At 39.6% G+C, this 16,394-nt stretch overlaps 1 protein-coding gene across 2 annotated transcripts; it reads right to left on the reverse strand.

Annotated features, from left to right (window-relative positions):
* Positions 1-142: 142 nt before the first annotated feature.
* On the reverse strand, positions 143-15,264 carry LOC121302412 (set1/Ash2 histone methyltransferase complex subunit ASH2). Of its 2 annotated transcripts, none has more exons than XM_041232368.1 (17): positions 15,181-15,264; positions 14,296-14,362; positions 13,521-13,666; positions 11,946-12,034; positions 11,648-11,742; positions 10,342-10,437; positions 9,850-9,945; positions 8,707-8,779; positions 8,094-8,111; positions 6,273-6,366; positions 5,815-6,032; positions 4,754-4,921; positions 3,429-3,622; positions 2,761-2,853; positions 2,185-2,283; positions 955-1,014; positions 143-600 (listed from the first exon to the last, which is right to left on the reverse strand). In XM_041232368.1, exons 1-17 carry the CDS (start codon positions 15,237-15,239, stop codon positions 493-495), a joined length of 1,773 nt encoding a protein of 590 aa, XP_041088302.1. In that variant the 5' UTR covers positions 15,240-15,264; the 3' UTR covers positions 143-492. The 2 variants fall into 2 exon arrangements, with proteins under 2 accessions (XP_041088302.1, XP_041088303.1); XM_041232369.1 differs by lacking the exon at positions 15,181-15,264 and adding an exon at positions 14,890-14,949.
* Between the last annotated feature and the right edge of the window lie 1,130 nt (positions 15,265-16,394).

Genomic DNA, 16,394 nt, shown 5'->3' on the forward strand with positions numbered 1-16,394 from the left:
TAATATATTTCCTTAATCTTCAAATAAGCATACAGCTGGTATTTGATATCCAACACTCGCTGAAAAAGACATTCATCATCCCAGTGTCAGTAAAAGCAGATAGTCCTTTTCCAGTTAGAACTAAATTGAATAGCAAACAGAATTGAGGGCTTCAATGTCTTTATTATGACTTCATTGTGAAAATGTATCAGAAATTAGAAGTTCCACTTCACAGTGATAAAGGAGGTACTGAAGATAAAAGGTAGGGAATGGAATTGAAAGTCTAGGGACTACACTTTTAAATGTGCAATATATGAAAGTACGGAAAATTAACTACAGGTTTTAGATTGACTCACATTCCAAGCCCTTTGTAAAAATATTATTTGAATGTGTTGTGTTACAATGCTTGTTGTTCCCTGGTACACTTGTTCGTGGGTCAGCCTGCTGGTTTGAATAGGTCTCAGTACAGAGCAGCTGGAAGGTGGCCAGAGGTTTCAGATGTCCACTCAGGTTTCAGGGCTCCCAGGGAGGGCTATGGCGGCCGTCCACTTCGGTCTCCACGTGATACAGTATGTCCGCCAGAGTGTGGTCGATCACCGCGCCCCAGCCCATGTCGCTCATCTGAGGAAGAACGATATGACAATCGTCACTTAAAACGCTGGGTATCTATTCCTAGCCCTGCACATAGTCCTTGGTTTCAGAACTACACTCAATAGCAAATGCCCAGGTTGTCACAGAAGCAAGATGTATTACTGTTTTTCACTTCTGTTAGTATAATCAGTCAAGAGAAGATTTTCCTGGAACCCAATTGCTTAAAATTCCAGGCACTGCCATTAAAGCAATATACAATGCCCTAGGACTGGGTGCAGGGCTAGTGCTAGGGACTAACAATGTAAATTAAATGTTTAAAAGGACTTCTATTGGATCAGTAATAGAACCCCACATTATAAAAAGGTACTGCAATGCAAGACCTACTGGTTGGTACGTGACATCCTTTGGAGGGTACTTAAAATGCGGTCCAAAATTTACAGAAACCTGAAAGAAAAGAAGAAAAAACATCAGCGTTGTGTATAAACAAATAATTACAATGCCTTGAAAAAGTATTCAGCCCCCATCCCTTGCAGCCTAGGATTTTGATGCATTAAATTGGGAATTTTTATTTTTGAGTCATACATTCTTCTTCACAGTCACCCCCCCCCAAAAAAAAAAGAAAATGGTAAACAAAATAATAAAAATTAAAAAATCTGGACATGTCATCATTTAAGTTTTCATCCCCCTGAGTCAATACTTTGTAGAACTACCTCTGGCAGCTATTACAGCCAGTAGTCTTTTCAGATAAGTATTAACTTTTCACACCATGATGGAGCAATATTTGCCCATTCCTCCTTGCAAAATTGCTCAAGCTGTGTCAAGTTAGTTGGGAACGGTGATGGACAGCAATTTTTTTTTTTTTCTTCAATGGGATTAAGGTCAGGACTCTGACTGGGCCACTCAAGGACATCTATTTTCTTCATTTTAAGCCACTCCACTGTTGCTCTTGCAGTGTGCTTTGGATCATCGTCCTGTTGAAATACCAACTTCTTCCGCAGTTTGAGTTTTTTTTTTGGCAGAGGGGCGCAGGTTTTTATCCAGGATTCCTCTGTATTGTGCGCCATTCATCCTCCCATCAATCCTGAAAAGCACCCCCATAAAATGATGCTACCACCGCCACACTTCACAGTGGGGATGGTGTTCCACTATAGTCTCATCAGACAAGACGTTCTGCCACATAACTGCAGTATCTTCTAGGTGACGTTTTGCAAACTCTGTGTGCAAGGATATGTTTTTTTTTCAGCCACGGCTTCTTCCTTGCCACTCTCCCATAAAGGCCCTTATTGTGGAATGCCTTGGAGATTGCCGATGCATGAACATCATCGTCCATCGCAGCAGCTGACTTCTGTAACTCAGTCAGAATTCCGAGACTCTTAAATGTGAAAAAAAAGGGATGGGGGCTGAATACTTTTTCAAGGCACTGTAAAAAGAACCAGACATGATGCCTGGCTAACTAGCTCCTGTACTCTAAACTATGAAAGCAATGCCATTTACAGCCAGTCATTATTAGTCACATATAGACCACGAACGGATACTGGTAGACTGAGAACGTACAGATCCCATAACTGATCTTTGACCCTAGAGATGCTTTTCCTACAAACAGCAAGTACTTACAGTGCAGCTTTTATACAAGGAGATGGCAGGGAAGTAAATTCCTTCAAATAGGTCTTCGAATGCGACTCCTTGACTAACACCATTCCTAAAAAATATCATCTGGGGGGATAGAAGAAAACACATTTTATTCATACATCTGTAGGAGTTAGCTCACGGAAACCAGATTCAGCTGCGTTCTGGACCACGTTTCCAACTATCAAGTTTCACGTTGTTTTGCCAAAATGTAAAAGCTGAAAATTGCAGTAACATTGTTGCTTGTAATGGACGACAGAGTGAAAACTACTGGACAGTCATTGCTAGACAATGTTGATATTTAAAATGAGGGGTTAGATTTTCCACAGACATTACAACGCTAAGTAATGCAAAATTTAGAAATACTAAAAAGAAACCTAAAATTGAATGACAAACATTTTGACTAGAAATCTCTCAATCTATTAAATGTCTCGAGTAATAATTGGTTAGAGACTCTACATCCAGCTAGTTTTTGATTGTGCGCCAAGCCAGGTGCTAGTTTAAAAGAATGCAACAAACATATATACTGTATTAAGACAGCGTTACCGAATGCCGTTCACTTACTTTGCTGGAGTCGATTGCTTTGAGGCTCTTCTCTGCTTTATCTACAAAGTCCTTTTCCTCAAAATACAAGTAGTTTTTGAATTTAATCAAGGCCTACAAACAAACAGAAAAAACAGTACATTGGCGTTGAAAACAAACAAATTATAAAACCATCGCTATGAACATGGGAGAGCTCACTCATTTCTACTGGTCAGAACACAGGGAACAGAATGATTGAAATTTAAATATTACAATTAGGGGTGGGCATCGACATAAAAATTGTATATCGATATCGTGCATGTATTTCAATAAATCGATAATATCGAAGCCTTCCAAAACACAGAAAAATATAATAATTGCAATATGGGGAGATAAGGGAGATTGTGTCTAACGAACCTGCTTTTTTGAGGATGCAACATCGATAATGGATAATTGCAAAGCATATGACATGGTTTATTTAGATTTCCAGAAAGCCTTTGACAAAGTCCTGCATAAAAGATTAATTCTCAAACTGAACACAGTAGGGATTAGGGAGTGGTTAATGTTAATGTAGAAAACAGAAAGTACTGATTAGAGGAGAAACCTCAGAATACAGCGATGCCCTTTCTATCATGCAGGTGTATTCTATTGGAAATAGAGTTTTATTAATTTACATTTATTAGAAAAAAAGTATTTTAAACCTGCGATACCTTATCTTTGTAAGTGTCTGGGAGGGCCTTGGCAGTCTCTGTGCCGTCCTGGAGACAGATGTAAAACCCCAGGGTATCCCCCTGGCCGTACCCATCCGAGTAGTGCTTGCCGTTGGACTGGTGAAACTTTGTACCTTTCTTACTGCGCCAGGAATAGCTGAACTTGTCATAGCCCAGTGGCGCCTGCAGATTACCTGAAAAAAGAAAAAAATAAAATAAAAAAATCACAGGTATTCAAGGATGAACAAAATTCCAAAATACTAAAATTGGGGGGGGAGGCAACAATATGAAAATTGTATATCAATATCGTGCACCAATTTCGATACTGATAATCTCAAAGTCTTCCAAAAACACAGAAAAATATAACAACTGTAATGTGAAATACATATACATTGTGGCAGAGCAAGGGCTCTGTGTGTAAATAAAGCCTGGGTGTTTGTGTTTTTGTGGTGGTTGGCAGAGACGGGGGTTAATTCCTGTCCCTGCCAAAAACATGTGAGAACATGGCTGTTCCCAAAAGAGATAAATCGGTGTCAATCATGAACAGTGACAAACAGAGCTTCCAGCTCCATTAGCGAGATCATCAGGGAGCTGATTTACAAAGTGCTGTGTTAAAAGAAAGGTACCGTGTAAAGTTACACTTGTGTGTGAAAAGTGTTTGCGAAAGTTTTTGTGACTGGTAAATGGCAGTCTGACAGTTTACAATGATAGCCAGGTGCAGGGGATAATAAATATTAAACGAAACAATGAAACATTTATTTATTTTTAGTGAGCAGGGAGAGGGTTAATTCCTCCCTGCTAATAAATAAATAAATAAAATAGTTTCATTGTTTTCACATTCCAGACTTGCTTCTAATAAACATTTTTTGGGTTAAGCATACACCTCAGGTCCTCTTTAAATCCCTTTCACGCTGTAAGTTATTACTTGCTGTTTCCAAACTGTTTGAATGTTTTCTTATGGAATCAGTACAGCTTATAGAAGTTTCTAGTAGTAATACTACAAAGTTTGTTACAACAGTGCTTTGCTTTTATTTTTTATTTATTTATTTATTTTTTTTTTTTAACACTTAACAGGACAGCAGTAACAGTAAAATATAGAGTTCTTGCAAACAAAGATGAATGAATATCCAGACATTTGTACCAGACAACCTAAATGTGATCAAAACATTTGTGCAAAAAAGCCTAATTCAGTATTTTGGTTTTAGAGAGATTATATTCTCAATCTTAAAACGTGTGCCCTGGATTCAAATAACAACAAAACATTTCCAGAGATAAGACACCGACATAAGGCAAACTAATTTGCATATAAAAGTAAATATATTTACCTAAAGGCTGTGACCAGCCGAGTCTGGAGGCAGCGTCTGGAGGCATTTCATCAACGGTGACCTCAAAGTACCAGGACCCTTTCCGAACACCATGAGACGCCCGAACCATGGAGTAGCCTTTCTCTCCAGCCACGGTCAGCCGATCATCCAAGATCTTCAACTGAGGGGCTGCAGCAAAACAAAGCCAATTACAGATCGTCTGCTTTTATTTACCTGCAAGAACCCTGGACACAGGACTGGAGGTTAAGAAAGGGGCCAAATGCCTGGACACCACCCAGAAAAGCATCTAATAGCTTGCTAAACAGCATCCGATCTCAAACACTTAAAGATATTAGGACTGCCAAGGAATGAATAGATGTAAATTATTTGTCTGGCTTTTTGAGTTTTATTGCATAATGTTTAATTATTTTCTACCGTTTCATTTTTTTTTTTTTTTTTTTTTTTGTATATGTTATGTGCACGTCCGACTGCCTTGGGGCCAGAGTAAGGGCAGATATGTAAAAAGGCGGATTAATTAATTTTGTTTTTAAATACCATTACACACAGGTGAAACAATTACTATATTTCATACAAATACTGTTTGGAGATTCAGCTTTTATTAGGGAGCTCCCCTAAATCCCTTGTTTAGAAAGGTACAGGTTATTAGTGCTTGTGAGAGAGTAGCCGTCTGCCATGTGGGTGCGTGCATTCGCTGCTGAGTGACAGACAGGAGATCCAGACGGAGGTTGATATGCCCTGCAGACTAACAGGATTTATTTACAAATCGACACACTGACAGCTCATGTGACACCACCAGCAACGGTAGCACACAGAGCACAAACACAGCGAACGGAAACTTTGGTAGGATCTATAATCTCTGTTCAGTAATACACTATGTGACAGGTGGACATGTGATGGATTACTGTAATAAATATTTAAATACTCTATTAAAATATTCTACATTAATCTGTTGGGTCAAACTACATTTTTTGACCCCAGTTGCAGGCGAAATTGTGGTAGGGATTAGAAATCAAGCAGGGAAAATCAATTTCAGAACCCAACAGCCCTGGCTGGCCACACACCTCTGTCATGCAGGGCCAGCAGGACACTCTCATACAGGCAAGCTCTGTACAGGTCCCCAGGGATGGGCTTCCCTGCCCAGCAGTCCAGTTCCAGTTTCTCAGGGTCCGGTGCGTGGGGGTCCGGCTCGGCCAGGATGTAGCGGTACCCATCCTTGTTGAAGGGGTGCTCCAGGGGGTACCCGTGGGGGGGCAGGCGCTGAGCCGAAAACAGGGGGTCACTGTGAACGAACAAAAACAACTGCAGTCATGTGGTGCAGGCTAATTGTAGCAGAAAGTGCTGTAGCTGCATTACGGTATAACAATGTTATACTAATAATACTAGATTCCAAAACGTTTGCCATCCAATTCCTTAAATTTGACACCACCTGTTAGCAAATTATCTTTACCGCCATTGACTGACAGAAGTTTTCTGTTTACAATGAGCATTTAAAATCGGTTGAATGACCCTCAGCCCATACCTTCTTGTTCTCTTGGCCGTTCCTGCTGTGCTCCCATCCTGCTGCTTGCGTTTGGCTCCTCTGCCTTTCCCAGTGCCTCCAGGCGCCAGTCCACCTTACACACAGACACAGTTACATCGCTGCTAAAAACACACCTCACTCGCAGAGGAAGAAGCAGTGTGTCAGGCAAGCAGGGTAATTGATTCCACACAAGAAATGTACGCTGCTAATGTGACTCGCAACATGAACATTTCATCAGTTACCTTCACTGGGGTTTAAAATAAAATGTAAAAAGGAAGAGGAACGGGGGGGATTTGTACACAGTTTCACCAATCAGCAATACACAACAGACACTGGTGGGGTACAATCAAGAACAAATCACACAAGAACACTATTCAATTTAGGAATTAACTGTTGAAATAATATAAAAAGCACTAATATTTTGTGACAGTAAGGATAAAACCTGTGTTTTATCCGAGTCTAGCCACCTGGGGTTGTTGCGTAATCTGCATATAGGGCGGTTATAAAGGCACTTGGGACATAAACAGCAATGGTGCAGAAAAGGCAATTTTGTAGGCCACATGACGTGCAATGAGATTTCCACTTTCTTCAACTACAGCATTTTGTAAAGCAGCTGTTCGGAGCATCACAACTGCAAGGAACTGAATTCTTCGTTCTAAGCAATAAACTCTTTGAAGCCTAACAAAAGGTGACTGAACTGGCCCAACCTGTTACTGTTAGTACAATACTTATGTAAATCAGGAGTGCACAGTGCCTCCTATATGGTTAGCATACCATGTGCACCTCCACAGCATCTAACAAACATTACTGATCTGTATCTATTATTCACCACAGCCATTTAGTCCCAAGGAGATTTTCTAGACACCATGTCTTCTGAAATATATAAATTATTACAGAATTAACAGAAATTAGCTCTCTGTCACCTTAAGTTATCAATGTCTTACATGCATGTGTCCCTACATAATGCCTCGACAGAGTGCATTCTGATAAGAAACACCTTGAGGTATTGAGATTGCAAATACATTGCTGCAAGCCTTAAATTAAAAGGGTTTCAAAATACTACATCAGTGCATACCACATTCTGCCTATTTAATTCCATTTCATTTCAAAGTGAAATCACACAAATCCAAGGGTATATTTTTTTTTCCTTTTCAGTCTCAAACAGATTATATACTGTAGAGCTTCTGGTATTGCTACCCTGTTCCATGCACCTATGCCGCTTAGCATTAAATTATAAACCGCAATGTTAAAAGATGGCACTAGGGTTGGAACACTAATTTGTTGGCATGGTAATGTGGGTCCCAATCATTAAATTTCCTGAAAAATGATGGGAGAGAAGTGGTGTGCTTTTATTTTGAAAGCCAGTGCACAAAACAGTAAAACAAAAACAAAAAAAGACTACTGGCTACAGAGAAAAGGTCATTAGAAAGATCATTCTGCTAATGTTTTGCTAATATATATATATATATATTTGAAAATGTAATTACTCTTGGATTTGTGGACCATTATACTTGACTGACTAAAGACATTGAAGTGCAGCAGAGAGACATCAACTTACTCCAAATTTAAACTGCTTAAATACTTATTACCCAGGCAGAATATGGCAAGACAAAACTGATAGGAACAGTGTAACTGGCAAGAGGTGTAACGGAGTATTTCATTGACGTGTATGCAATACAGACAAAAGACAAAACTAAATCAAATATCAGTGTGAGATTCAGACTTAGTGAGCTCTGCAGGTATCAAAAAAGCAAGCAGAAAAAGAAGATCAAAACCAGAGACGATATACTTAATTTCAGCTTCACAATGTCAAATATTCACCTGCGAAAGAGGATCCACCTGGAATACAATTTACAGCCATTTAGGTTTCCCCTCAATAAAACACAGTTAAATTGTGCAACAGTTTAAAAGTAACATCCAAACTTTGAAGTGTGCTGTGGCTAGCAAAATAATTCCATAAATGTTCCTGTAGGTTTCTGATCACATTGGCTTCATCACTGCCATTCTCATATCCACTTTGATATGCGACACATTATTTCTATTGTCCTGCGCTTCTTTAATCTGTTCTGTACATCAGTCTGACAGGGGGCGGGATCGTTACGAGTACTGCATGCAACCCTCTGATTGGTGGAAGTCTTATTGGCGATCCAATCAAAACGGCCAATAAAGCTCAACTGCTTTTTTAAACGCTATAGCCTAGGTTAAGACGTGTGCTGCAATTTAAAAAAAAAAAAAAAAAAAAAAAAACCCTGAACCCTGCGCTTGAAACGCCCCTCCTCCCCCCCCCTTCCAGGATAGTCTACGCCCCCCAGTTTGAGAACGGCCGGTTTCTCATTAATTTATCTGGGAGTGGTCACTGTATTTTATTTCCTAAGACAGCACATACAGGAACAGCTATTTTAAAGACTTGCAGAGGTACATGTACACTACATACCATTCAGGCCACCTGCTGTGGTCACGGAAGCAGTCTGTTTCTGGTCATAAGCAGGCCCAATGTTGCCTAGATCCTGCAGGAAACAAATCAGTAAACAAAAAGAAAAGTGTGCCTATATGATGAGACGTGTGTGCAGAGAGTTTGTCTGGAGGGACACATGACCATTCCTTCAGGATTACAGTCTCCAATTCCTTGACAGATTCGAGTCTTGGAAACGGAAGGACTAAATAAGTGAATGTCTTACACACACTGCAGACCCAGGGTAATCAAACCTTCAGTGACTTGGGTAAAGCAAACGTTTCAACTTGAAACACTGGTCAAAAGGTTTTACTAGTTCCTTTATGATGCACTCTTGGACAATAATAGTGTGCTTTATGCTTACAACTCAGACCTGAGACTGCTTAGAACATAAGAAAGTTTACAAACGAGAGGAGGCCAGTCGGCCCATCTTGCTCGTTTGGCTGTTAGTAGCTTATTGATCCCAGAATCTCATCAAGCAGCTTCTTGAAGGGTCTCAGGGTGTCGGCTTCAACAACATTACTGGGGAGTTGTTTCCAGACTCCCACAATTCTCTGTGTAATAAAGTACCACCTACTTTCTGTTCTGAATGCCCCTTTATCTAATCTCCATTTGTGACCCCTGGTCCTTGTTTCCGGTCTCCAGAAGAAGTCAAGAAAACATTTCAAAGACTGAATAAAGCTGAATAAATGGTCTGCAAAGGGTTAACGTATAAAGTGTGGATGCTAGTAAGAGATGAGCTTGTAACAGGGAGATGTAGCTTTTATACTACAGAATACATATCATATATCTTTCATCTGAGGGATGCTCCAGTACTAACTAAATAAATACAACACAACACTGGGTGCTGGGATTTCTTCCAAATAGGAGGGCTATTCTCCTCTCAGGTTAGCATTCTGAATACTCTCTGTATGTAAAACAGATAATGCAAAATTTTAAGCTGTAATGCAATTGCAGCCTATATGGTTCAAATCTACTTTTCATTTCCTGATTTCAATGTATATTTCCTTTTTATCAACAGTTGATGGGCAATTTACAGGGAAATGTATCTGGTTAGATGATTTGTTAACACTGGTTTTCCACTTTGATTCGGGTGTCTTTGTCCCCAAATAGACACCACAGTACCTGGTCAAGGAGACCAAATTTTGGGTAGTCCTCTTCTGGGTCTTTGCTTCCCGGATCTGGGTGCTCTTTAACCAGAAAGACATCCCGTTCTTTGCTCTGAAATGAGTTGCAATTATCAAATTTCATTAGTAATAAACCAAAAATGCACATTACTAAAATTTGCTGCACAATATTTGAAGTCTCTATGCACACACAATTTTAAGATCCAAGGGCACAATCCATGAAATGTTTCCATTTCCAAGTAATATTCGGAAAGACATCTGTTCACATTACAGGTCTCGCAAGTTTAGGTTTTGAAAGAAACCATGTTTTAGCAAACATTTATTTTCATTTTTAAAACAAGATATATAGTACTCCACTAGGTTAAAAAAAAAAAAAATCTGTTTGCAAGCCTGGTTTTCAGATTGTCTATGTACATTTAAGAAATATTTTTTGCAAACACTGTACAATAGTGTATTTACATAAAATCAATTATAAAGTAAAGGAACTTACCATGGTTTTGACAATGTTATTTGGCCAGGTTAATTTGCCAGGTCGCTGTCTTGTGGTCATGCATTCCCAGTACTTGTCAATAAAAGGGATTATATCCTGCAAACAAAACAAAAAAAAAGATAAATAAAACAAAGTAAGAAGAGAATATGACTTTTGTTCCCGAAACAACACAAGAGGCTATTCAGATTTTAATTGAAATCTCTAGCAGATAAGATTTAAAACTATTGTATACGCTGCTTTCACCAAGTGATGGCACATTACAGGATACTGCTGTCTCAATTTCCGGTGAACGAGTGGTTTATTTGAAATCTGTTTCCTTTGCTGTATTGACTGATTTTTTTATTTATTTATTTTATTTGTTTCTTTCATTTCTGGAGAGAAAAGGATGAGTTGTAGTTCAAGCACGACTACAAAAGCATTTAAATAAATATCAACGCTGAGGAGGAAAGCGCTGTGATCACTGCAGTTCCATTATGCTCAGCTTCAGCACGTTACAATTCAACAGGAAGCTTCCATTCATTTCCTGTGCATAAAGACATGAGAAATGTGACCTGAAAACCCGGGTACAGCGAAAACAGCAACACATCACCCTGCAACAGCATAACGCATCACCCTGCAACAGCATAACGCATCACCCTGCAACAGCATAACGCATCACCCTGCAACAGCATAACGCATCACCCTGCAACAGCATAACGCATCACCCTGCAACAGCATAACGCATCACCCTGCAACAGCATAACGCATCACCCTGTAACAGCATAAGGCATCATACTATATTAGTATATTACTTCATATATGTAAAGCACTAAGATATTCATGCCAAAAATGTTTACTTTTTTTCAAATGCTTAAAGCATAATAAAAAGGCTTGCAAATATGTATGGCTTTACTGTATATAAAGTCATATTTACTATTCCAACCTTACTTCATTATTTTGACTGACTTGTGTATTAAATATGTACTGCAGACTCCGCTCATAGTGGAAAAATAAATGCCCCTCGAGAAAACTATTGTTACCTCCAGGGTAAAGCTGCAGGCATTATAGCCCCCTGTCGTTTGTTTCAGCGGAACAGGCTCTACAAGGCTCCTGCACTGCCTTGCCTCCCCACAAGCACCTACAAGCCTGACTGGGCCGGTTACTTTTAACTAGTATTTTTTTATATATATATGTAACTACACACACACAGTGCCAAAAAAGTCTACACCCCCTTTAACTTTTTAAAGTAAAAACAGTAGCTTTGTGGCCCAAGGGGCCAGTAGTTAAAAATCTAAATGTAGAGCCCTGCACACTCCCTTAAAATTACCTTGTCTTTTGAAAACATGGTTTTGGCATGCTCATCCTGATTCCTGGAGCGCCACGTCAAGTTGGCTAGAGCCGTAAGGCACATCTCCTTCAGGTCTGAAGAACGAGACAAAAAACACACATTCATCAGCACTGGCCTGAGAACTCACGAGGAGGTAAACTGTTCCACCCAAAGGCAAGGGAGCATTTACAGACTAAATTATTTACCTTTCATCACTGGAAACCCAGGTTCGATTGTTTCACACGCACAAGCATTTGTTGTCATTATAGTACATGTACTTTATAGCCTTTCAACTTACTGGCTTGTTTCCTTAGGAAATAGGTATTGCCGCTGTGATGACACACGTTGCAGTGAAAAACATAGTTTGTCATGAAGGGAAGGCAGGTTCTGAAAGAAAAAGACAAGTTCAATTTAATTTCCTAAAGCATAATTGGGTCTGCACATAAAACCTGCTGGCACATTTTGAGAAAATTCTAAAACTCCTAAGTGTCATTTAATAGACTGATCAGCAACAAAGCACTTATCGACGTTATAAAATTCAAGGAAAGGACAGATGTACCGACACCAAAACCCCCCCTATATCGTCACACTCTGATTCTCTAAATTCAATACCTTGTTATATGGCAATTCATCACCCTGATCACTTGCAGCCACAAGGGAGCTAGGATGGCATCCATGCACTTTCAAAACGTGCGGGGGGCTAAGGAGAGGCCAAATCACAGCACGGAAAACTCAGGACGCTCCCCTGTAAGGCGAAGCAGAGATACTTCCTGTGTGCTGGACGAATAGGAATGTGGAATCTGCTTTCTTTTGGTCCAGTGTGATAAACCACTCGCCCGGGAGGACAGCCTGTTGAACACAGCATGACGCCAGAGTCTCATTCTCTACCTGCCGAGACGCCTCGCGTTCTCGGTGGGAGCGCTGCAGCAATTCCTCATGCATAAACAACATACCACAATGTTTGATTCTCTACAGCCATGCTTTTTAGATTTTTTATTTTTATTAGGAAATGATTCCACACAACCTTGCTTTGCAGAATTTAAGCAGCTCAAAATCTGTGTGCTACCGACAATATTTTCTTTTGTGTTGTTAGCGCTGCTTGCATTACGAATTCTCGTGAGATAATAGCCAACATTTTCCAGTAAAGATTTCCCTGAATCAGTTTAACCAAAAACACTGGTACTGTATTAAAATATATAGTTTGCCTCCCTGGTGCCCTATGGGTTTAGGTGCCTGTGGTCTCAGTCAAGTTACTGTTTAACAGGAGAAAAAATAAACTCTAAAAGCAGGGCTTCTCAAACTCGGTCCTGGGGACCCCCTGCGTCTGCTGGTTCATTCCAACCAGGCTCTCAATTACATAACTATACCCTTAAACTAATAATTTGCTTAGACACTTTTACTTGTTTTCAGCTCTTAAACAGTTGCTTCAAGTCACTTATAAAATGTTACAGCTAACTTGGAATATGCAACTGTTCAAGAGCTAAAAACAAGTAAAAAGGTCTAATTAAGCAAATTATCAGTTCATTTAAGGGTCTAGTTCAGTAATTGAGAGCTTGGTTGGAATGAAAACCAGCAGACACAGGAGGTCCCCAGGACCGAGTTTTTGGTGGAATTTCGTCTACACAAGAAACACTTTCACTCATGTAAGTGTGACATAAAGATGGACAGATGGTCAGATAGACAGACAGTCACCTCCATATATCCCCCGAAACTGATATTTTCATGAGCTAAATAATGTAAGTTTCATGACGTACAGCCGCCTCCACTATATCCCTTTCACAATGGATCTCCAGCATGTAATATAGGGCACTGAAATTGGTAGCGAAGTTACGGGGTGTTCTGTGCACTTTCAAAGTAGAACATTAAGACATACGCAGTGTCAATGCTGAATGTATCAGCTGTAAACCACTTCATACAGATTCCACACTGCAGTTCCACCTCTCCCAGCTGCCTGCCATTCTCCTCGTCCACAGATCCAGTCCGAGTGTCCATGGCCTCAGAGCTGTCACCTGCACCATCCTGAACACAAGACAATAACTGAGGACCAGCAGAAAAGCATGAGCTCATTCACAATAACAGGGTTGTGGTCCCCTTGACCAACCATTACTGTTTTATAGTTAGAAACACATTTCGCAGGTGGCAATTTGGCATTCAAACTAGGGACTAATACTCATCAAGCCAACTTGCATAGTAAACGGGTCTAGTTTTTAAAACACTTGTCCCGTCATGTGATTTCACCATGGTAAGCCGCTTAGCTAAAATAAAGTGGCCTCTAATCAAAGCCCCACTTACTTTCCTTTGAAAATATAAGACATTGCTATAATAAATTGTGTCCAATTTTGCTGAAAAGGAGTTTTGCAAACATCAATCTCTTTTTCCTACTTTCACATGATCAGACCTTTGAGGTGTTGAAAGCTTGTGATTAATTATTCTTTAGTTAGTCCAATAAGAGGCATCACATCCTTCTTTGGCTAAAGAATGAGTAACTTAGATGAGGGTTGACTCCAAACAGTACAGTATTTTTACAGTGTAAAGAGTCTGCTGATCGGTACCGTGTTTCAGAGGGATTTCCTTGACTGCATGTGTTACTGTGCGAGTGCTCCACCACACAGATAGATGGTACATGCAGAACAGGAGCTGGAACTTACCATGGCTTCTTTCCCATTGGAAGATTCCATATCCATAACTGCTGCCAAGCTACCTAAAGCAGCCTCACTGGAATGAATGAACAAAGATTCAAAACATTACAAAATTGATTAATATATCCTCTACCTATACTTAAAACTATTACTACAATACATGTAATCATTTGTCATGTGTGGATGTACGTTGTCAGGTGAATAGAATACTATTTTACAATATTCCATTTACACACATGAATCAATAACCACACACACACACAGATAGAGAAGAGGTCACTGTTCCCCTCATACAATTGAAACCATGTATCATCTCAAACAAGGCAAACGAGCCTGTACGTCGCACAAAATCTTTATTTTTAGTTTCAGCAGGTCAGTGTGTTTTAACATCCATTGCAAGAACAAGCAGTAACAAGGTGTACAGAATACAGTATGAACTGGAATTGAAAATGCATGCGACTTCGACGTGTCAGGTTTACTACTGTCAGATTAATGACACTTGAAAACGAAGCTTTTGACTTTAGCTATAACCTGTTCTGATAAATCTAGAAAGTTATGCAGTACCATGCTTTGTCACTGATAGATCGTTGCTACAATACTTACCATAAGCAAATAGATTATACAGCCTATTCACAGTGCATTGGAATAATGCGTTATGAATAACTGCAGCCCTCTCGTACTGTTCTCCTATAATAATATAACAGTGATGCTTTTATTTCCTTATATTTTCCAACTTAATTCATTTATTTCAGTTGCAACTGTATTGTGTGTTCATACGCTCCAGCCTTGAACTTCAATTATCCAGCAAATAACCCGCCTATTTTTTTTTTCTTTCGATTTCACATATATTATCCTTAATCTACACAAAATCCCTCCGGTTTGATCACAACTTACCCATCTGGACTCTCTGTTTGTACAATAGGAGCAAATCCCGCCTCTCCCTCCGCCGCCATCTTCAATCACTGACATCCCGCGAGATTTCAAAAACAAAACTCTCGCGGTGCTTCGCCAGCAGACAAACTGAGGAAAAAATTCAACATGACCCGTCAATTCAATTAGAATTTATTAACATAATCATCTATCATAAAGGAACACGGTGTGATATATTTAAAATAAATGCACCACGCACAGACACGCAGCTGAGATCGTCATAAAGTGATAAGGCTGTGTGGTGGAGTCTCACTTTCTAGTCATGCCTGCTACAAGTGGAGCTAATTTCCTTCTCAGCTCGAATGCAAACTGTGTGTTTGATCCAGGGCAAGCTTTAGTATCAGCAATGTGCAATACATGAATACTACAGCCGCTCATAAATTGGTCTCCAGGATTGTTTCATTGAGTCTCAAGGTCTCAACTGCGAACACAACCCTGTCAAAATTACACCAACTGCAATTATTTACACAACTGTACAGTATGTCTGAAATCAATCCGGTTGGAGCTAGGATATGAGGGTAATAACTAAATGAAATACCGGTAATGAAGATGTGCGGTATAGCACCAGTGGTGTAATTAGTGATGGATTGCATACAAGATATTCCCTTTTTTTTAAACCAGTGTAATAATATAACCCTGTTCATTTCACTCGTCCCATTTCTCTCCCGCTGTTTATGATGTTATTTTACAAACACGTTGACCACATTTTCGTCCCGTAACCCGATTTGTTGGACGCTCTGAACTAAGCCACGTGTGGGCCGATGGGATGCTTACTTCCTTGGATATTGTTGCTACGCGGCTCCAAACAACATGGCGCTCACTGCCTAGCCTTTAAAAAAAAAACGAATTAAAAGTGGAAACTTTTTCAAATCACGGGAATAACAACCATTCGTGTATGATGGTACATTTGGTGTCTTGAAAACCGAAACGTTTCAAACCTACGATGTCGAGGCAAGTTTCTCGCTAAATTCACGCTGGGATTTTTTTTTTAAATATAATTTATTTGTAAAGTATATATGTAAACGATTTAAAATGTATTTTTAAACAAGAATACTGGTAGTTGATAATATTCATGAAAAATACGTGGACTAATTAACACCGATGTATTATTCTGCTGTACATTTTACCAGTTACTTCGCTGTTCTCTGTAGTATGCAGTAATATAATAATAACAATGA

This window comes from Polyodon spathula, chromosome 29, assembly GCF_017654505.1.
Source record: "Polyodon spathula isolate WHYD16114869_AA chromosome 29, ASM1765450v1, whole genome shotgun sequence".
NCBI classification, from domain to species: domain Eukaryota; kingdom Metazoa; phylum Chordata; class Actinopteri; order Acipenseriformes; family Polyodontidae; genus Polyodon; species Polyodon spathula.

Excerpts from the sequence above, each read along its gene's own strand:
- LOC121302412 (XM_041232368.1), bottom strand. The coding sequence starts at position 15,239 with ATGGCGGCGGAGGGAGAGGCGGGATTTGCTCCTATTGTACAAACAGAG. Across the intron at positions 11,743-11,945 it reads TTTCCTAAGGAAACAAGCCA|ACCTGAAGGAGATGTGCCTT; the intron begins GTAAGTTGAAAG and ends CTCGTTCTTCAG. Across the intron at positions 2,854-3,428 it reads CAGACACTTACAAAGATAAG|GCCTTGATTAAATTCAAAAA; the intron begins GTATCGCAGGTT and ends GTTTGTTTGTAG.